Source organism: Cydia splendana, chromosome 17 (assembly GCF_910591565.1).
Source record: "Cydia splendana chromosome 17, ilCydSple1.2, whole genome shotgun sequence".
Lineage (NCBI taxonomy): Eukaryota > Metazoa > Arthropoda > Insecta > Lepidoptera > Tortricidae > Cydia > Cydia splendana.
Window position 1 is genome coordinate 2,700,997 of NC_085976.1, and position 24,224 is coordinate 2,725,220.

Sequence of the window (24,224 nt, forward strand, 5' to 3'; positions counted from 1 at the left end):
AAAACCGCGGTCGATTTAAGGCGTTTTTGAAATCCGGCTTCTACAAAGTTAGTGAGAGCTAACACCTGATCGACACAGTTCCTGCCCTTCCTGAAACCGGCTTGCTCGGACGGTGTGACAGCTTCTATATAAGGTTCAATGCGGCCTAGAAGGAGACGTTCTAGCAGCTTGTGAGAACAGCTGAGGAGAGCAATAGGTCTATAGCTTTCGACAAGGTTTTCATTATTTCCTGGTTTGGGCACGGCAATTACTTTTGCTAACTTAAACTCTTTCGGCAGGTTATTGTTTGCCAGGATGTTAGAGAACAAGGTTGTAAGCCAGCTGATTGCGATGGGCCCCATATGCTTGATGAACTCATTAAAGATGTTATCAGGGCCAGCGGCTTTATTGTTTTTGAGCTGCTTAATAGCGGTGACAAGTTCCTCTACACTGAATGGTCTGGCAAGCTCATGGTTTCTTGGGGAGTTTTGCTTGAGAGCTGTGAGTTCTTTCTTAATTTTCTTCGTGAAGGTTTTGTCACTTTTGGCTCTAGTTAGTTCAACCAGTCTATTGGCTATGGCATCTGGGTTAACGGTTGGGCAATCTCTGTTCTGGCTGTTCTTTCCAGTTAGGCTGTTGATGGCCCTCCAAGCTTTTCTACTGGATCGTTTGAAGTCCATTTGCCCAACTGCGGTTTCCCACTTTGCTCTTCGGCTCTCATCGAGCGAAGCGAGGAGTTCGGCGCCAGTATGAGGGTTTCCCGTTTCTTGGTATTCTTTATACAGATCCTCGCTTTTCAGACTCCATCCAGGTATGTACTCCTTTCTGTAACCCCTTGGTATAGATGCCTTTGCAGCTTTGATTATCAGCTTACAAAAGTTTCCATAGTTGGAGGCTATAGGGTCCAAGTTAGCTGAAGACACATTAAGATCCAACTGCTCCTCGTAGCTCACCCAGTCCGCTCGGGCAAAGTTCCATCGCGGAAGGGGCATAGAATTTTGAAGGGGAATTTTAAGACCAATCTCCAAAAATACGGGCCTGTGTTGACTGTTCGGAAAATTGGACAGTACCGATCGACTACAAGGAAGTGGATGATCCAAGGGGTCTTTGGATACAAATACTAGGTCAGGGTTATAGTCCTTTCTCCATCTGGTAGAATGGAAGGTTCCCTTGTCTTTTGCATCAAATACCAAGTGTAAGTTGTTCATATCCACCCATTGAGCCAGTAGTTCACCATTTGCGTCCACCTCTGAGTATCTCCAATTCGTATGGTGACTATTGAAATCCCCAACGTACACACTCGGGTGCGGCTGGACAGGGAGTAGTTCGGAAGGCCATGAGATACTTGGTGGCTTGTAGACATTGGTCACAGAGATGTCCTCTACTTGCACGACGATGTAATATAAAGAATCTTTGGCGCTGACGGTGGCCACATGAATGTTTGAGATGTCTGACCTGGCAAGAGTGGCTATGCCGTGTTTAGGATGGTGGATGGCTTTAATTAGAGTGTAGCCCGGAAGTCTTACCCTTCTCTCAAAGTCCGCTTCATCCCTCGTGTGAGTTTCCTGAACTGGCACACATGATAAAGACGGGGCTCGTTATTCACCTATATTTTGGTACGTGTAACTTAAGCAACGTGAACAATATCAATTCAATATACTAGTACCATCGCCTAAATGTCAGAATGTTGTACCTGGTTAGCAAAAATTGTTGGTTATTTGCGTCAAAATGGTAATACGTAATCTACATACTTCCAGAGTTCATTTACATGTTTTTCGTCTCAATACAAGGAAGTTACGGGTAAAGTCAACTTTGTAATTGGTTTATATTGATCATCGCTACTTGAGGTCCAAATGCGTGAAAAATTACATCCAATATAGATGTAGATTATCAGAGCTCGTAAAGGGTGAGCTATTTGCCTTATAATATGACGTAAGACGTGTCAAATTATAATGTTTGCAGCTTATAGTAAGAGTAAACAATAAATATAGGTATGTATTCTTTTCAACGCTACACATGTACTGACTTTTTGCGCAATCTGTATAAAATCACTACTAAAAGCAAAGCGATGTCTGCCTACGCGTTCCTAGATATTCTGTAACAAACAGATTTTTACTATTTGCTTTTCTTCAACACTAGGTACACTTGATTCGATTTCACGCGACAATACTTCAGTGAATTTCACAAACTTAAAACCTATGCTGCCGCATACAAAGTTAACTTATCATTATTGTAAATACCTATGAAATAAAAAAAAAATGTAATTTTTACAGAACGCGATTAAATACATATGTGTTAAACATACATTTCTTAACACGTCTTTATTTATAACACAAGAGAGACTGACTTACTTCTTATTTAATTTGCTGTATTTAGTGTTAGACTTACCTAGGTAGAATCAGGTAAACAATAATATGTTATTGTCCATTGAGAACTCGTTTAGTTAAATACGAAGCCAGCTTTATCTCCTGTGAACATATCCAAATTTAAGGATTATTGTCTGTATAAAGGGGTGTTCCTTTTCTATACACCTGGGTCATAAAGGCATTGCTTATATTCATACAATCTATACAAGTTATACCTATAAGGAAAGACTTTTGTTTGAAATCTATGTATGGTCGTTTAATATTGATAGCCACAAATATGGAAACTATTTTTTTCAAACCACCGATAAACGTTCGTATCATCGGCATTTTTCAAGCCGTCAACCATCCAAAACTACCGATTGTTCAGGCCATCCATTAATTTCGCGTATAAATCAGCAGTGACTGCGGTTAGCTCACAGAGCGGATTCGCAAATCGCCTGAATAATACTGCATTTTGTAGATATCATATGCATGCTGGCATAAATTGGCTAACTAAATCACATCAAATGAATCACTCGACTATTGCTCGTAACAAAAACGTATTATATCCCTTAGTAACCTTTCCTCTTACGCTACTAATTAATCAACAGAAATTGGAAAGCTTAACAATAAATATCAAGTGTAATCGTCAGATTATTGTTCGTAATAAGTGGGAAAGCCGATTCCCATTTTCATTTATTAAATGTACGTATTTATCAACCGGCCAATAATAATTCCGTTGCAAAATTAAGTAATTGGAACCAGGTTGTTTAAATTAAATCTTTGTGGCTGACGGTTGGAATCTTTTGAAAAGTTAGCATTTGGGGTAAATCCCTATAAAGTGTAAATATTTAACACCATTTCACACTTTTTTGAAACTCTTCGGTTAGGACAACACACCACATTTCACAATAACTGCACCAAACCATCAAGTTTAGAGGTTATTATAATCATGGATTAAAAATTATAATAATAATATCAAAATGTGTTAACATTGTTATGGCAGGTGGTCGGACCTCTTTACAATAGTCCACCCAAACATCCATCCATAGACCGCTATACTGTTCACTTTTTCTACAATATTCCCAATGCCTGCTGCGACCGGTTCACGGGTGTCTATTGTTGCGCCTGTGAACGAGTTGCAGCAGGCGTTCTACATGACATTAAAGCTCTCCAAAGGGTCTCTACGTGTTGGATCTATATTCCCACGCAAGCCTATCAAAAGACCGGGATTTATAGGCCCGTGAAATCCAAATAGGAGAAACAAAATTTCAAAATTATACTTATCCCTTAATAAATATTATAATTCAGTTATATTACTTATTTGTTATAAAGTAAAATCAGCTCTGAGACTCAAACCTAATACTAATAAATCACACAGACAACAAAAACACACTGTACAACAACACACAACAAAAAACTCCCAAGTCACATTTTAGCACATATAATAAGTACCTATATATTTTTTATACGTAGGTACTCATTTTTCAATTTATTCAATTTTATTCACAAATAAGCTTACAGTCTTAAACCAAGGTGCTTATAAGTAATGTTTAATATTATACATATTCATATTCTCATACAAATATTTACCCTTACCCAACGCATCCCTTCCCCAAACCTTGCTCTATTTATTTTCAAAATGTATGTAGTGGCCTACCGTGGCACGAATACTACTGTGGGGTATTTTAGGATCTTGCCAAATAAAAGTAGGTACGTAACACCTGTCCTAAGTTTTATACAGCCACAAAACATATTTCGCTATTAACTAGAAGACTTATATTATTTTGTTTAACAATGTCCGGACCCTAAAGTTGGGCTTGTTAAGGACTTAGAGACCCTGATTAAAAACTAGTGTTATTTTGTTTAACTACTAGAGCAACCAAGGGGTTATTAATGTCATTATTAGAGCTGCCCCGAATAGTGGTATTGGCCGAATACCGAATATTCGGCCCCTCTCTCGGCCGAAGTGCCGAATATTCGGCGACCGAATATTTGGCATGACATGCGAACATTTTGAGTCACAGTTATTATGAAACCTGTTCGCCAACAGAGCACAACGTTTGCTAAGATATACTTTTTGTTGAACAGATTTAATTAATGTCGTTACAGTCAATCAAATCAGACCTATGATAAAAATAAAATATTTAGTAATCAAAAAATGCTCAAAACAGGGTTCGTGTAACAACTTTCCAAGAATACATTTTAAATATTAAATATACCTGGGTTTTGGTTACTTTTATTATGTATTTTTTTTCTTTTTAGGTAGGTGTTACAAAGTATTCGGCCGAATAGTAGGCAAAATTCGGCCAAATACCGAATATCCGGCAAAGTGGCCGAATAGGCCGAATACCGAATAGTTGCCGAATATTGGTGGCATCTCTAGTTATAATACTATACAAAAAGCATAACTTTAACTGAAAAAGATGCCTGTTAAAATATTTCGTATTCCCTGCAGTGCTGTATTCGTTAAACTTCGCTGGCATTACTCAACTAAGTTAACAAAGTTGTCAACCACTGAATCATATTAATTGTGTCATATTGTTCGCTGTTTTATTTATAGGTTCGTTCAAACGAGTCAAGGCTTACTCTGTACACCTGTCACGTACCCGTCTTGAATGGCGTCATTTTTGTTGCAGAGTCCGCCTCGGTAATAGTGCACGTACTGAGCGGAGAGCGGCCGGCGGCCATGCAGAGTTCCGGGTCGTCCCCGCCCGGCCTCAACCGGGCGATCTTGGGCCTCGCCACCGCCACTACGGTCTCCAGCCCTCGCCTGTGGCTCGTACTCGCGCTCCCCGCTATCACAACCCAAGTCACCACCATCACTTTACTCGTAGCCATTGCTCTAATCAGTCCAGCTTTGGATCTCATCAACTATGTAGTAAACCAAGGGTTAAATTCGAGATGACCAATTTTCTTACACAATTTTTAAACAATAAGGGAATGTATTCTAGTCATTTGTGTATTCAATTTCAAGCATACCATTGTTGGATGTATTTAAATACAACGACTATAATGTAGATACTAATTTTTCGTGTTGATATTACGATTAAATCTTTATTGTCAAAATATTATCGTCAATTTTAATGGTGATTCTATAAGAACTTTGCTCATAGAAGCTCTGAGCCTGTTGAATTATTGAACATTTTAGGCTTTCTTTGTAATGTATGCTACCGTAGCGAAAAATGTGATAAGTTATTAAAAGACAAAAATTTATCATACACCCATTCATTCATATCAACTTGAAATGTGTTAAGGCAAGTTGTAACTTGACTTGTATAGTTTGATGCTTACGAGTAACTATACTAAAGTTAGAATTAATACGCTGAAGGATTTGTACAGTAATAATAATTAGTTAAACAAGTATAATAATACCAATTTTCGGTATTTTCGGAGAAAAATCTAACTCACAGAGAAAAGAAAGCTATGAGCGATTACTAGGTTAAGAAAATGTTACATTATGTTAGTTTGTGGATATGGGAACTCGTATCTAATCTGCCAAGGAATTTTTCCATAAAAAATCTAGTCTTAAATAAATTATGTTTGTATTTACATGAATTAGAGACTGCAACATGTGATGGAATCTAACGGCCCGATTCGAACTTTAAGATACGTCAATTAAAATATCTAGAAACGATATGGATTACATATGTCAGTGTCAAATGTGACGTTTCTTAAAACAAAAACGTTTTGACAGAGACACATCTAATCCATATCCTTTCTAGATCTATTAATTGACGTATATTAAAGTTCGGATCGGGCAGTAAGTAGGTTACCGTCACTTGAGAGCATTTATGGACAGTTGATTTTCTGGCTTATACGTACCTAACTGACTCTTCAATTCTTTTGTTTTTCCTTCTACCTTAATCTCGACGAAGATTACGAGCAAAACGATTCTGTTATTCGGATCAAGATGAACCAAGATTCAATGCGAAGGGGCTTATCTGTGTGTGGAATGACTAAGCTGTTAGTTGTTCTCGATAGCACGATCAGAGGGCCTACCGCGAAAACTATTCGACGTGTTGCCTCTCTGTCGCACTTGTAAATTCGTACGTAAGTGCGACAGAGAAGCACCACGTCATACGTGGTTCGCGGTAGACCCTCAGAACAAGTAGGCTAATCTGTGGGTTAAGGAAAATGCGCCTTATCTTGTTGTTTGCAAACCATTGGAGTATATTGGTTTGGCAGTGTTTTTTAATGATTCAGAATATCTACAGGTTGAGATGTTGAGATTTCCGATTTTAGTGCGTACGCAGTTCGACATTTCGATGCATTCATCTTATTTCCATGAAATAAATAGTTATTATTTTTTAGTTTTCAAATCAGAAAGCTGCCGCTGGACATCCTGTATCTTAACAAACTACTTGAACCATGAGAAGGACACAAAATGGTTGTACATATTTACATAGTTAACATGACCCTTTGGGGACAGAAGAATAACCAAGGTACATTTCCCTCATTATTTTGCCCAGAGAGCAAGACGTCATTAGGCAGACTGTCCGCGATACTTGAGGTAATAATAAACTATATTAAACTGGCTATATCATTCCTTTGTGTTCAACTTAGCAAGGATTCTTTATAGTTTGTTCTACCGGTGTACACTTAACAAAAGCGCCTTCATTTGTGCTGTTCTTTTTAGCTTTTTAGATAAATATGAAAAGATAAAAGATATTTATTCGTAACGATCACAAAACATGTACGAACATGTACAGACAAGAACAGCAAGAAAAGAAGAAATCATTAAGTGTGCATCACGAAATGGACCCTACTCAGCATAAAGCGCTGGTCTTTTAGATCGATTTAACTATTCACTTAAATGTTTCAATCAAATATTTACTCGACAAACAATCCATTTTATCAGCAAATAATGTGTGATCACAATGTGGATGATTTAAAAACGGGTAACTGATTTTATTTTGTAACAAATCCAAAAGTATCTATTAGGTATTCAAATGAATTAGCCCCCTCATTCATAAAACTTTACGGGCCCGATTTAGTTAAATTATGTTTTATAGGTACCTGTCTTACAAATACAAGTCAAAAGACAAACATTAGTTATTTGATGCTTTTAGCGCGTTTATGAAAAAGGGGTAAGAGTGGTAGTTTTTTTTTTTTTTTTTGGCAAGAACATGTTTATTTAAACTGAAATAACGAAAAACAAAATACATATATCAAGCGAGTTGGTTGGTAGTGGTGCGTTAGGGCTGCGGCCTGCGCAAGGGATGCCCCGTCGTCAAAGCCTAGGATTTTTTTGTGGATTTAAATCTGTGCCGTGTACCGCGTATGCACATGCTTGTGGCTCTGATTATCGAAATTGGTGGTAGTTTTCATTAGTTGTATTTTTAATTTATTTTACCATGGGTATAGATATGATTAACATCGAATAGGGTGATCTTATAACTGAATATAAATTATATAAACATGTTGTTGTTTTAAAGGACATTCGTATATCAAAAAATTCACCTCAACTTTGGATACATTATCAGTTAAATAATGTTGATTGTTTGCTTATATCTTTGTACAAAATTGTGTAATTTCTAGTGTTACAACTTGCATAAGATAGATATAACTGTATCATATGTTTAAGCTTAACTGTCTATTGCCCACCTTTAATATTTAAGACAATACCTACATTTTATTGTTAAGGACTGTGGGTTCCATGGGTGCAATGTGAAGAAAATAACTACCAGCTTAATAACCTATTGAGAAGTAAATACCATATTTTATTCTCATAAAGCGTCGTACGGTTTACCTACCCACTTAGGAAATACTTAGGTATAATAAGCTATCTTCCCATGAGATACTCAAAAGTCTACATCATTTCAATCAGTATTAAAATTCAAATTTACTTCTGGCCTAATGAATGAATAATGTTTCCATTCCTATTTTTAGTTTGATAAAATTCTATCATGTTTAGAAATTGTACTTGTAAATAAATGTACATAATACACATGAAATAAGACATGTAAATAGAGTAAACTTAAACTTAGATCTAAAAATTTAAAATTATTTGTAATTTCATGACAGCCAAATATAATTTTGTGTAATAATTCATGTTGTTTTTAAAGCGAATGTTGCAAACGTCGCAGTCGGTTAAAAGTAGTTAATGAAATGGGTTGTGTAATAAATTATCAAAGTGTAGTTGTATTTAAAAAATGTTATTTAATGATTTATAAGAATAATAACAACTAGTCATAAATTATTCGAAAGCATATCTTGTTTTATTTATAATCATAATGATTCCCTCAGGTCGAGTAAGTACCTACCTAGCTAGACTTGCCTCACAAAATAACCGCCATGTGGGATGTTGATTCGACGATCATTCTTCCGATAGTTGTGTCAGCGAACGGTTTCATAGCGAAGTGTCACGACCTAGAGAGACTCTCGCTAAATTCATAAGGCGGACACGTCTCGTCTAGGACACGACGCGTATAGTATGTCGGTTTCTCTCTCTCCGAGTGTTTTGTACGTGTTTTTATATTTATATTCATATTACATTATTAATAACCTTACTCGAGACCTATGATAAATAAATAAATAATCCCGTAACATCATTAATCAGGAGTTGAGAAAATAATATAAAAATTAAGTAGCAATTATCTTTTTGGTCCCTTCTCGTTAAATGAAGCATCCGAGATGGTAATTAAAAAGGTAAAGCTCCCGGAAATGAGATTAAGACCCATATTGCAATCAGACGAGCCCTCACACAAGTCAGCGGCAATACCTGTATTTATAGATTTCTGATTCTTAGGGTATCATCGAAACTTGGTAAAATCGGGGATACCTATCAACCAAAAGGGTGATTATGCGGTCGTCAACAAAGCTTCCAAGCAAGATGACCACCATGGTTTCCAACCGTGTCAACGGTGGTTTACCACTATATTTAATCAAGTATCGTTTAGGCTGCCTTTCCACTGCGGCGGATATGAGCGGATGAGAGATATGCGGATATTACAGTAGCATTAGTTGTAATCTAACTGAGTGGAGAAAAGATGTAGATTACAACCAAAACTATTAGTTGATTGCATAGCTATAAAAGGAACACACGAGGATTATAAAAAATTGGCATCAGCAGCTGTAGTTGGTCTTTTTCATTGTATATTTGAGTCAATCGGTCCTCGCTAGAAATACGGGCGGCCGTTTGTTCTTTGTTTCAGTAAGAGCTGTATTAGTCGGATTGTGGTGTCTCTTTAAAGTAGTGTCTATAGTTGGTCATCTACACCTACAGCTGCCGATAAACATAATTAAAATGCATTTTTAACAGCAAATCTTTATAGTAAGTCGCAATTCGATTTTACAAAAAATATTTTGTTCAAACAGAAGCGTCTACTCAATTCGCTGTTTCGGAGCTCATCCTCAACGTAATAGGAAGGTCTTGCAGCATATAAATTTCCAATTTCTGAATTTGATAAAAAACTAAAACATAATAAACCAAAACTATTTATTTATTTTTACGAAAAGAAGATACCTAAATTCGATTTTTTTTGATAATCACATTTTTTCGATTTAATGTCGATTTTCGCTGTGTATTTACTCCTCTAACCTCTTCCACATATTTTGAAATTAATGCTACGCTTGCGCCTTGAGGTACTAAATGAAAATTCTTTGGTACGATACGCCTCAATAGCATAATATGCACGCTGCTTTGCTTGCCAGCAATCCATTGTCACTAAACAGTCCGCAACATTCGCGAAAGTACCATAATATATTGTAGTAATTTAATTACCTACCTACCAAAAAAAACAAGGACAACAGATGTAGGTAATATTTAATATTGGAACCACTGATATACCGGGTGTGGCCTGTAACACGAGCAAATAATTAAAACATAGATTGTACTCCTCAAACGGTGACAATGTTGTTCAACAACTTTTAAAAATTTTGAAGGTTTTAGACTCCCTATTTTCCATACAAAATAAATATTATCTCCAATGGACGCCATCGCCACGCCATATCATTGTGATTGACGATGCTTGTCACGCCTTAAACATAACAAAATTCGCAATACATTGCGTCTTAGAATAAAATTTAAAGTGTATTAAAAATCAAACCACAAGTTATTTTTAAAAGTCGCTGAACAAATGTTGGTCAGTATGAGGAGTACAGTCTACAGTTTAATTTTTTGCTCATGTTACAGGCTACACCCGGTATAACTTACTAGTAACATAACAGACATAGTACCTATGCCTGGATAGTTATATTCAAACAGACATCGATTTCTGAGAAAACCAATATCTGACTATTATATAACATCTAGTTTATATGAGGTATTGTTTAAATTTACAGTACAATATACTGTTACAGCCGAAACTATAATATAGTTTATATTAAACAAATTAAGTATTATTGTAATTGGGATCAAACTGCGGGGAACTACCACGAACTTAATATAGGTAATCATAAATCATACTCATAAGCTTTATTCTTAGTGAGAAATGGCTTACATTCCCAGTAATTAGGTACTATTGTAACAATTTTACATGGGCTCACCAAGACCACAGAATAACTAATAGTACTACTGTACAGAAAATTCACTCCTTCACAAAAGTCAGGTTTAGGTATAAAATTATACCTATACTCGCCGCCTGCAACAAAATTGAAACTTATAACCGCGCACGAACCGTGAATCTTCTTTGCGCGCCGCAGTTTTATGACCGAGCTGTGAGTGTCGGCACGGGGTTATCACTTGCCAAGTTTTAGTTTAGTTTAAATATGTAGGAATTACAAACGTTGATTCTGTAAAAATAAAATTTTTATCCGGAGATAGTATGCCTGATTCTCACGGAAGTATGAAATATGTCGTTTAGTGCCTAATATTGTTTCTGGGCAACCATTATTCAATAAATTAAGGATTTATTTTATTTATTACTAAGTAAGGACTTAGATTTAGGTTTCGAAGGCATTGTGTATTTTCAATTTTGCGCGAGCGCCACGTGACACGACTATCGACTATCGTGCGAGCCGAGCGGCACACTGCCATACGCCGGCCCGGGCGTCGCGCCGGCCAAATGTACCTAAACTGCGTAGTGACACCCCCCTGCCAAGACTCTACCTTTACAGGTGTACATAAAAAAACTATGAAAACGGATTATATTGCGTACCTCATTTCATCATTTTTCATCATTTCAGCCTATATACGTCCCACTGCTGGGCACAGGCCTCCTCTCATGCGCGAGAGGGCTTGGGCTATAGTCCCCACGCTAGCCCAATGCGGATTGGGGACTTCACATACACCTTTGAATTTCTTCGCAGATGTATGCAGGTTTCCTCACGATGTTTTCCTTCACCGGAAAGCTAGTGGTAAACATCAAATGATATTTCGTACGTAAGTTCCGAAAAACTCATTGGTACGAGCCAGGATTTGAACCCGCGACCTCCGGATTGAAAGTCGGACGTCATATCCACTCGGCCACCACCGCTCATTGCGATACCTACCTACCTATAATTAATTTAAAATACATCCCTACATTTCAAACTCTTTACATCGTTCGTGGTCAACGGGAGACTAAGGAAAAATATAATTATATTCACCTCGTCAAAAATACAGTGTGATGCAAAACTAACCACATACAAAAATAATGAAACTAAATTAAATATTATCTAGACAGTATTTTTTGTAAACTTTTAAAGTTTATAAACTTCTCTTGTTCATTTAATTCTAAGACTCCAAATTAAATAAAGCAAAAATGAACAAAATCTAGTTTAACTTTACAAACAAAACATGCCCAAAATATACAAGTTAAAAAGAAGAAAAATATCATTGTATTAAGTAATTCGGAGCAAACCACTGAAGAGAACAACTTGATAAATTTGTGGAGATCTGCATATCATTACGACCTTCTTCTTCTAAGTATTGCAGAGATGAAGGCATCGACGGAGGGGATAAAGGCCCGAAACGGAGCGTATCTAAATGAAAAGGAGCAGAAACGCGGAATTCTGACTTATTTACTACAAAGGGCTTATTTACATACGGAATCACAAGGAGTTAAGCCGTTTTAGAGCTAAGCAGTTGGCCTATCGTCTTAGATATATGTGCGCCACGGAATCATTTAGGCTGATATATGCGTAAGGGGTGTTCATATTGGGCGGACACTTTATCAACTACTTACTTACTATTTGTTCTTTGGTTCTATACTATATATACTGATATTGTAAGTTTAAAAAAAAATATTTCACTGCGAAGTGATCACAGTTAGATACGGATTGTAATTTAAAATCAATGTAAGAATTCCGAATCCCTAGTGTAAATTTCATTCGAAAGCGTGACGTGAAGTACGCGTTTGCATTAAGTGTCATTCTGTATGAGATTTTGAGTTTCCAAAACGTCCCGCTTGGCGCGCTGTTTAAAATCTCATACAAAATGAGACAACGCAAACGGGTACTCACTCAGTACACTAGGGGTACAATAATCCAAAATGTATGGGTCACTTCACAAGTCATTTTAGAATATTCGAGTGAAAATACTTTACAAGATAATTTTATTAATCAATTAAATTGTCAAATCACAAAATACCTACAAATACAAATGCATTTCAACACATCTAAATTTAACCTTATGAAATAACTTACAATTAAATAAAAACTAAATTACAACTAACACAAATAGTCCCCCAGATCCGATCCCTGCGGAAGGGTGCCCATAATGCTGGCTACATTCCCCCGCTGAATCGCAACTCCAATTCTTTGGCCAAGGAATGAGCCAGCCCTAGGATCCCTGGTGATCAAGATAATTAAATAAGTTAGAGATCTATGAGATGAAAGAGCAGATAATTAAGTACTTAGATTCATTCACTCGATTGGATATTCAACGTGAAATATTTAATCAAGTCGTGATAATATCTTTGATTGGCTATCCGATTAATGCAAAGATTTTTTAATTGGAAGAACGTAATTTGGCATCGGGTCCAAATCTATCCGCAATCAGCCGCCGCGCCGGGGTGTTATAATCAGCTATTTAACTGAAACTGATGGTGATGATGAATAGGGGGTACGTACCTACCTAAAATCAGTTTCCCAGATAGTTCACACGTTCACAGGAGTAACAATGTTGTAAAGGTTGGGATTAAAAGTGACGTTAGAATGGCAACTGCAGCTACATTAACTTTTGCTGCGGCTTGACCCGGGCGCTGTCACTGTTCCTTGATAAAATGAGTGACAGCTTGGACATCATAATCGCGGCAATAATGTAATGAACGTGACATATTTCATCAATGTAATTGATTGTCTGTTTCGACGTAAGAAAAATAGAAGGGCATAGGGTAGGCACGTGTAAAAAATAAGATTATAGTAAATAAGGTAAAAATAAAGTAAATTGACGTAAGAAAAATACAAGGGCATAGAGTAGGTAGGCACGTGTAAAAAATAAGGTAAAATTAAGTAAATTGGTACGTGTAAAAAAAGTAAATAGCCAACATACTTACTCACTTTACTTTGAACCTAATTGTCCAATGTTAAGGTTCAAATTCAACGTATCACACGTAGTTTTATTCATTATAACCACCTAACCGATTTCTTCCGGAAAGTTCTGTCCACATCCAAGCAGTGTTTACGTCAACGAACTAGATAAATAATACATATATTCATTAGTTAAAACGTCGTATGCGACTAAGATTTCGAACGAGATACGTCTTTTTACTTTTGCGGCGTATTCTTCAGCTAACAACCTGAGGAGATTAAACAAGTAACGTTTCGAATCAGAACTCATCCATCAAGAAGTTGCGGTGATCGATTTTACTTCCTTCGGTGAAACAAACTCGGTTATTTCAGGTTGAAAGTTAAAGATAACTTAAATAGATGTAGTTATTTCTTCAGCGGAGGTTACAAATAAGTACATACCTGTACAATTTAATCATATTCAACTTTTGAAACTTTGTTACTGAAATAAATACAAGAAATAGGTATGTTAATGTGTAACCGGACTAATCCCAATAATGCCTAGTTTCCCCTCTGGGTTGGAAGGTCAGATGGCAGTCGCTTTCGTAAAAACTAGTGCCTACGTCAATTCTTGGGATTAGTTGTCAAGCGGACCCCAGGCTTCCATGAGCCGTGGCAAAATGCCGGGATAACGCAAGGAAGAAGAAGAGGTATGTTAATGTTAACTTATTTAAAAAAAATGTTACCTATTTTACTACACCTATTTTTAACTTGTGAACGGAAATGCTTTAGTATAAAATAGTGCTATATATTTTTCATACTATATGATATCATCATATTTATCACTGTAGTAAACGTTGTACTGACCTGTGAAAGAGCTGACTTACAGAATACATTTTTGAGTTTTTAAATATTATAGTCCTTTCATAAGACCAGCAATCGTCAAGGTAGAAAATCAAAGTGAAGGCATGATTCTGATCCTAAAGGGGCCCACTGATTACCAGTCCGCCTGCAGTCTCTGGCCTTATCGGGCGGCCTGCCGTCCTAGACCAATAACGTCCACAAACATAAGCGATTATTGCCGGCCGGCAATGGTCTGCTACCACCTCTGCGACTACAGACGAGTCGTCAGTTTCCCACCGTACGGCCGTCCGCCGGCAATAGTCTGATATAATTTTGACAGGTCCCTACAAATTGACAGTTCGCCGGACGATATCAGCCTGTCAGTTGACCGCAAAAGGCCACACATTAACAGTTCTACTTCAGATTTTGGACTGACGGCTATTCGAACTACGGCTCGTCGATTCCGGTCAGCGTCGACAGATATCTGCCGGACAGTCCGTGGCCTGCAGGCCAATTTACACATACATTATCAGATAGCCGGCCGATGGCCTGTTGGCCGTCATCTGCTGTCAGTCGAGAGCCTTCAGTTTCATGTTTTTCAACTAGTTTAATTTTTTCGTCAAAATGGACAGTCGACGTCAAAGATAATGTTTACACTTTTGGACCTTATTCCTTTGTAATAAGGCAAGAAATGTAAACATATTTTTGACTACTACAGTGAAACCTGGTTAAAAGGGGATATTACTGCAATGTTCTGCCGCCAGAGTGCAGCACTACCGACTCAGTAAATTCATAGACTAACTTATACATACTGTGCCTTAAACTGTTTTTTGACAAGTTTTCACAGACAATAAAATATGGCATTGATGGCGGTTTGTAAACAAGGGCCTACCGGTAAACGCGAAAATCGAAATTTAGTTATCTGCCTTTTTATCGCTCGAATATGCAGGAGTGATAGAGAGATTAGATAACGAAATTTCGATTTTCTTGTTTCGCGGTAGGCCATGTGATTGACGTGACGTGTGATGTGTCAATGTGGTTTGTTTACTGTATGTGCCACAAAGGTGCCACCTACGCACTAGGTTGTTGTCGAATACTATGGCTCGCTTTTCGTATATACTTGCGAATGATTACATCGAGGATGAATGTGTCACTGAGTTTCATAGGATACTTTCCCAAAACACAAATTATCGTCCCCGCGACGTACTTTTGATGCAGGCTATGCATCTAATCGAGTCCGTTCCCGCCGAAGAAGAATTAATGATATATTAAATATGTAGTAAAAACTACAAGGGTTGCGAAACTATAAGGGTTCCTTTAGGGTAGTTGAATACGGAATCCTAAAAACAGGCAAACAACCTCTGTAAAATATAACGATGCGAGCGGAACACTAAATGCCTCGAGCTATCTCGGGCTTGGCCAAATTATTTATTACAAGGTATCAAACAAAAAAATCACTCGGGTAAAGGCCTAGTAGACCTAATATTATGTAGAAAAGGTTTAAAAGAGTAGAATGAATATAACAAAAACATAACAGTAAAGTATTTTCATTTCTTTCAATTTGGTATACATAGATAGTACCTAAATAAGAGCCGGTGTAAGTAAAAGTAGGTTGAATCCACCGCTTGCAGCTTGTGACTCCATATCCTTTTTTTGTAATAATTGTCACATATTAGGAGAATTTTGGGTAGGTAATATCGCCACGCCACGCTCTTCTCCGAACACAGTTTGTTCCAAATATTATCTTAACTTAAAACGGAATGAATTAATGATGTCATAATTCGGATCCCACTTGTAGCTGAAGAATTTCAGGCATAAGTCTCATCTCTTGTCTAAGCAGGTACCTCCATACTTGCGCTAGTGTTTCTACCACGTGTCTTTATAGCGGAATCAAATCGCACAATAGCTAGTCTTTTCATTGCTAGCTGCCGTGAACGCCATCGAAGGTATACCTCCCGGCGTTGTCTTGAGAACTATTAAAATTTTAACCAGTGTTGTTATATTGGGAGGCTAATTTCCCTATTTGAATCTTTGAATGTTTGCTCCTTTTTTACTCTGTTACTTACTCTTCCAGCAATCAATAATCAAGTCTGTATTTTCAAATATATAAGCCATGCAAATACAATAATAACATGTCACATTTAAAATTAATAGAGAAAAAAATTAGGTTTATGTTATAATTCTCTTTATGACATTTATTTTTGACTAACAGTTGCTAACAGTAAACAACAGTTGCGAGGTAACAACATGATAAATAAAGAAAAGTCTTGACAAACTAGATACATGCAACCTTCGCATTGTTGTATTCATGCCCTAAAATTAAAATGATGCCTATGAACTCTAACTACTAGAATTAAAGTTGAATTTTACTAACGTACATATCTGTTTTTTTTTTACTGATTCTATTTCAATTTGACAGAAGCCCGTATCCGTGATGCTCGAAGACAAAAAGTCGTATGCTTATTTTAGGGACTATGAACTCTTAAGTACTAGGAATAAAGTAGAATTTACTAATGCTGTAACGTGTGGCGATCGCCGGCCGGCTACCTCATGATGTGTGTTTGACTGGACTCGAGGCCACGGACTGTCCGGCGGATATCTGTCGGCGCTGACTGGAATCGTCAGGCGGCCACACACGATCGGTTCGTGTAAGTCATCAGGCCGAAAACTGACAGAGAACTGTTAGTGCGTGGCCTTTTGCGGTCAACTGACAGGCTGATATCGTCCGGCGGACTGGTAATCAGTGGGCCCCTTAAGCGATTAATATCCGAAGGAATATTGATGTCACACAGGACTCTATACGGAAAGATTACCAAGCACAATAGAACCAATGCAGGTATGCTCTAGCTTACGCAAAAATTGCACGTATCTCGAACTGAAACGTAAACTTATTAAAAATTACACGAGAACGGCTCTACAGTGATATATGATTTCATTGTTTTTACCTTAAATTCCGACGTTTCAGCTCCGAACATTTTTATAAACTGATTTCGGGTAGTTCAGTGTTGTTTACTTATTTCTCTATTGACGTTTTGCTGGGACGTCAGTTTTTCCGTGCAACTCAGCTGAAATGTCGGAATTTAAGGTAATAATAACGAAATTATATGGCGGTAGACCCGTTCGTGTAATTAAATATGTGTACAAAACGCGAGAGTTTAAAGTTATTGAAATGTAAACTGGTTTGTTAGAATACAGATGGACGGTATACGATGTGAATAACGACCCTGGAACTTGACACTCAACGGCTTCGTCTCTGAGTTCAAAGGAGATAAGCCGAACGCATTTGAACTGAAGCACAAACTTGTCGGTAGCAGATGTCTACAAACATGAATGCGCTTAGATTGGGTCCATAACTATCTAACCTAAATAAACAAGTATTCTGCAAATACTATGTTCACAGTTATTTGGCATTTTTTCCTTAAAAATATTTTTGGCTTTGACTGAATTTTGTGTTTTACGGTTAAAGAATGAACCCCAGAATGACAACTGAGAGCCTATCCAAGGTGCCATATCACTCTTCCATACCTATTAGGACGACAGAGAGACATTAGCGTTTTGTTCGCTACGACACGCAAACGATTGGCACATTAGCTGGCACCCAGGTTTAGGACTCGCTTCGCACGTGCTTTACTTTTTCAAAATCGAAATTATTTGGTTCGAAGTTTTCGTTTGTATTTTCTATACTTAAGTTAAATGATTTTTGATTCCATTGTTCCTTACATTCAACGCGAAATAATAGTGCTATATGGCGGCTCGGTTTAGCAATGCTAAGTTAGCATGCCATAAGAAGTAGCATTAGTCATAATTTTATTACCTTGCAGAAAAATAAATATTGCGCCTTCGTGCACATTCTATAAGCCACGTTCACCGCGCCGACAAATCATTTTGCACTTATAGAGTTACTACAAAAAATATTTCAACCTAAAAGGTCCTAAAAGTCGATTACGGTTGCGGATTGCGGATAGTCTCGTCCGTAAGCGTCATGTCATGTTCGGCGCTCCCCTGAGTCGCAAAGTTACCGGCACGTTTATAGAATGTATGTATTTTTGCCATCCGCTGTGCGACCATTCCGCGCCCTTCTTGCCAAATTGGTAAAATCTTTTACGTTCGTATCACTGGATACTGTGTATGTAAGCTGTTAGAGCGGGACTTATTGGCTCAGTCGTGTGAGAAGTTTAGTCAGGTATTTACATAGTGTGTGAGAAATGAAATTTCATGATATTTTTTAGTTTAGACATCTAAGAATTTTTGTAAATATGTATAACGAAACTAAGATACAATTAAACCAAAACTGCTTTAAACGATACACGATATCTTAATGCGGAGTCACATTTTATTATTTTTTAATATAACTTCCTAAAATGTTCAGACCTACGTCTACGCCCGTTACCCTATATCTCCCATAAAAAAAACTACACCATTTTTATTTTGCTCCATTTCATCTAAGAAAATCACCTTCATAGAATCTCTTTTACATCTACATAACACAAACATACACAAGTTCTAAAGCCTGAGTAAAAATGTTAAATCTACGACAACCGTCGTAAGGCTCAAATCGGGCTACGAAAAATATTAGTAAATGCTTCATTGTGCACAGGTCCCGGCTTAGCTCCAATATAAATCTTCATTAAACATCGTATGTTATGAGTAAATAGGTGGTCGTTACGACCTTTTGTGTTGAAAGTATGAGGTTTAGCAAGTCACCAACCCGCTCGTTTGTCAACCGGTTGTACTGACGAAATATAGGTGACCTCTTGTGGGGTCTTAATATTTTCATAACATGCTCGATGCGAAGGTTTGATGTCTTGACATTATGGAAAACACAAGTATCTATATTTGTTTAGGGTAATGTAAACATAGTAAAATTGATTGGGGGATGTTAAGATATACTAAGTTTACTACTGTTGTAGGTAAATAGTATAAGTTTAATTACGTAAAAGCTATGTTATTTAGTATGTGAACACGTGTAAGAACAAAGCAGGTAAGTAATTAAACTAATAAACCGAAATGTGCGTCATAAAATACACGAATCCAATTGATACGTGAAAGATTCTTCATATTTATTGATTTCGGGAGAAAATAAGCTGACATAGACATGTACACAATTATGATAGTGATAGAACTGGAATTAACTTTTGTAGTCAAATTACATGTGCGAGCCTTAAAACGTTTTGTACTGGAGATTTCAATAAGTACAACATTTTAAATTAAAAAATGGAAACATCTCGAATACCAAGATAAATCCAGCGGAAATTATACATTTTTAACGTAAAATATTGTCTGGAACACGCTGTTAAAATCATTTTGATTGTGTTCTTCTTTGTTAAGATATCTATTTCCAAGAATGAAGGTTAGGGTAGACCGAGGTAAATCGGATCACAGGGCGAATCAGCTCCCACTAAAAATCTGTTGATATTTACAATATTTTTGATGATTACTAGTGTACCTAGTCTGACTCCGAATGGTATCTTATGATAATTTTCTCGGAAAAGGCTTGAATAGAATTGAAACCCAGTGTAGGATATTGTCTGTAATTTGTAATATATATCCTCATCGGTAGTCTTCTCAACCTGTCTAGCGATGAGCCTAAGTTAATTCGCTATTATCATAAAGAGAGATTGTTATTCCCGCAGCGTCCACCGGCTAATACCAGCGGTAAGCCTGACGGAATACCCGCTCTGTCGAGTTCAATCCACAGACCTGTATAGATTTAGGACTGAGTCATAGATGTACAAGATTGTCTGTTAAATATCAAAACTACGATCAAAATCGGAATCATATCAAGTTTTATAGAAAGAGACGCAGTTCAAATCCATAACAAATTATTAAATTAGAATCGATCTCACAGATTTTAAGTTTGATCCTCTTTTTCGGATCGTTTTCTCTATTTAATCTCTTATTTTCAACTGCTTTGCTGAGTGATAAAAGTCATTTTTGAATAGCAAAAAATTGACAGTACTATTCGGTTCTAAGTACTATCCCTGGTTCCATCAATGATTTATTGTGATTCACGTGCCGGTTATTCGATTGTTTACGTATTGTCAGACATACGATAGTACCTACCCAATAAGTTTAAGAACAATATTGGAGCGGTGGTGGTTTATAGCATAATTAATTCCTTGTTAGAGGTTCAAACATCAATCATTTCAAATCATAAATTATAGCTCATATTTTGTGTGTATACTATATTTATCGCTTGGAGTGGTTATTAACTCAATGATTCTGAAATAAGGTTTATTTTATCTACATATAGGTATACATAATAAGTACCTACCTATGTAATATACATTCCATATAAATATAAATTAAGTAGTATAAGATGTAAGACATCCCATTTAGTTATTAACTGTTATATATTATAGATATCATAGTTGTGTGTTGTTGTGTTGTGTTTATTCGTTTAAATCTAAAAACATATTTCGAAATCATCTAATCTCGACGAAAACATCGTCTAACCTGAAGGTAAAAAAAACTTCAAAATACTTTAGCATTTTTTAATTGTATAAATATTTACGTAAAAAGGACAAATAAACAGCAAGAAACAAACGAAGGAGAAAAAAAAGGAACGAAGTTCAATCCAAAAATTAAGGCACTTCGGGTAAAATAAATATTACATACTGTAAATATTCCGTTTTTTACTACAAACGATGTACTGAACACGAGTAACACAGCCGATTTTAATGTCAATCAAAAGCGTGGGGAAGCCGAACTTTTTTTACGTAGAATCTGACTAACGAACGAAAACGTTGTTTTTCCATTGAGAAAATATATTTGAGAATTAAAGAGAACTCGTCCGTGCACGTATTTATCATTATATTTTATTTGGAATTTATTTTACGTAAATTTTAATATGCAGGTAAATATTATTGTTCAATAAAAGTGTGCGTAATGTGCATCATTAGCATTACTGTGGTTTTAGCTAAACAATGTAATATTAAATGTTCATCAGATCCCCATATTATATGCCGCTGTTCTGTGGCATGAATATGGATAGATTACTTCATATTGTATTCATGTCTGTATTTATTCGATATCATACTGGACTTGTTACATTCGAAATTCCAAGAGAATAATAATTTAAATGCTAGTCGATTTAGTTACCTGCAGTTTAAAATTTACGCTATGCATTTTTGACTGTCAAATAGTTTATCCTAATAAAGGAGTACTGACAGTGCCAAAACAGACGTGTGCATTGTCCGGGCCGTCGTTAAGGCGATTGTCCGGCGAGGACTACCCACACAATTTGTCATGCGACGAGCGGTATTATGCTTGTCTGAATGCCGACCCGTGGGCTCCTTGTCCTATTGTCTACGGATAATGACCGCCCTCAACTCCCGCGATTAGTGTCGCGAATATTATGGAAATTATCAAGTAACAATTGTTCAGTTGCAAATGTCTCCAGCGGGTATAAAGGAAATTTAATGTAAATTTATAAATCTTTACCTTTGAACAATATCCGCTTATCGAAGATTTATCTCAGTAAGAATAAGTTAATTCGCTTTCAATTTAGAGCAAATTTATGTACCAAATTATAAACGTATTTTTAAAATTGATCATATTTACGTTAGTGTTACGCAGAATAACTACTCGTATTTTGCGATTCAAATTTTGCTAACATCAACTTAAATTACGTGGGTGACCCGTATAAAATATTTGCCATTTGTATGAGCGTCACGTGGGTTTTATTGTATGATTAATCTAGAGCCATTAAAGATGTATAATGACGCGATTATTTATTTAAAGTCATGCCTTTTAAAACAAGTGCCAAGTTTAGACGTTATTTATAAATGACAAGCTTCTGCCCGCGATTTCGTCTGCGTACAATGATGATGATTGATAAAAAAAATATCCTATGTACTTCCCTGGGCCTCAAATAATGCCCATACCAAATTTAATCTAAATCGGTTCAGCGGTTTAAGCAAGAATAGGTAACATATTCATATTGTTATACGAGAGATTGACAGGAGGAAACAATCCGAGCCAGACCTGTCAGTTTCAAACTAAATATAACAGAGTCTGCAAATCTATTATCTCCTAAATTATGTATTCACCGTGGCGTAGAACACACTCAACCCGACTACCGACCCAATAACCTATGTAAGTATCCCGCATTGTGATACTTCGCAATGGGATTAACAAAAACAAAAGAAAGGGTTGTGTATAGCAGTTGTTTTTTCGCAATAATATATCTCAAGCCCGACAAAGGATAAAGTCTAGTGGGACGCTTTTTGTCGAAGTATTTTCCGTTTGAAAACCGATCCAGCTTTATACGGGAAACGCCGAAGAAAAATGTCCGAACCGCAAGGCTTTGTCAATGGGTCTGACGTGTTGTCATGCAAACCGCAAATTGTCAATTTCAGTGTTCTGCGTTCGAATTTCAAATATGTGTGCAGTTTTGAAGTATTTTAAACGAGTGACTGTACCTGTTCAGTTAGTTATTGTGTATTGAGTTAATATACCAAGCTACATAGAGTGTGATGATAATATATTACACAACCTAATTATAATGTCATCTCTACAGATAAGTAGATAAAGTGCAGGGGGTCAATTTCTACTGCGGGATAATTTCAACTACCTAATCGAAATATAGTAGTCCATGTTTTACACAGTTAATTACTAGAGTGCCATATACGAGTATGTCCAGACAGCGAAAAAGATGTGTTGTATGTGTTGTGTGTGACAACTGTGAATGTAGTTAATAATGTAAAACATGTATGTAAACAATAGACCTAAGAATCTTTCTTGTAAAATATTATAAATAAAAAGTCTTATTTTCATAAAAAAAACGTGGTGTATGTGTGTACGCGGGTTTGTTATGGCTGTAAATCTGTTTATCTAATATATAAATCGTAAACTTCATGATATTAAATTTCAATGAAACAGCTTTTAAATTTTAATTTATTATGATTTTCTTGTTATTTCAAGAAGGTTTCCTTATTACGTTCTATTTTTAACAAATTAAAGTATAACGATTTGCCTTTCTCATGCTAATTCGAAAACAAAGGCTCTGTAATTCCTCAAAAAGTAATTAAAAGATGAAAGAGCCCGCCAATAACATAGCCCAATAAGGTTTCTATATTTAGTACAAAATTTGCTTGATGAAGTTGTAAACAATTTGTTTATCCGCATTTAAATTATGCAAATAGGTAGTTTGCGGTTTTGGCCAACGTTGCCAGTTTACGGTGAAAAGTATATCGGCAAGAAGGAAGGAAGGTATGTATGACCGATTTTGTACCTTGTCACAGTGACAATAGCTTAGCAATAGCAATATGAGGTCTCTAGCGACTTTCATATTGATTATCACTGTAACAAGGTACGAAATGGGTCATAAATTAATACTTTCGACCGACCTTACCTATTTAAAGCAGTTCTCTATATCAAGAATATAAAAGTTTGGGTCAGTTCTGAATTGTGATATTTTTTGTGGTCTCAAAATTAAGGTAGGTTCTATTTTGCATTTGCACAATTTGGAATAGCAATAAAAGCAGGAGCACCATTAACCAAAAGAGACGAATCATTTATTTAAGTAAGTAGGTACTTTTAAAATCTATTAATTGAATATGGAGGATTAACCAATGTTTTAAGCAACATGCGACCATCTGTTCGCACCAGCTACCGGAGAAACCAGGAGGCCCATAGTAATTTACATTTGGACATCTAAATTACTTAGTTAACATTAGCGTA

At 36.5% G+C, this 24,224-nt stretch overlaps 1 protein-coding gene and 1 long non-coding RNA gene across 2 annotated transcripts in view; both read left to right on the forward strand.

The window, feature by feature from the left end:
- Nucleotides 1-5,816, forward strand: part of LOC134798716 (limbic system-associated membrane protein-like) — a 140,790-nt gene extending 134,974 nt beyond the window's left edge. The window contains exon 7 of the mRNA XM_063771100.1: nucleotides 4,964-5,816. Coding sequence (XP_063627170.1) covers nucleotides 4,964-5,232 — 269 coding nt within the window. The 3' untranslated portion in view covers nucleotides 5,233-5,816. The remainder of the gene's footprint in view (nucleotides 1-4,963) is intronic.
- Nucleotides 1-24,224, forward strand: part of LOC134798740 (uncharacterized) — a 461,223-nt gene that overhangs the window by 263,511 nt on the left and 173,488 nt on the right. The window lies entirely within an intron of this gene.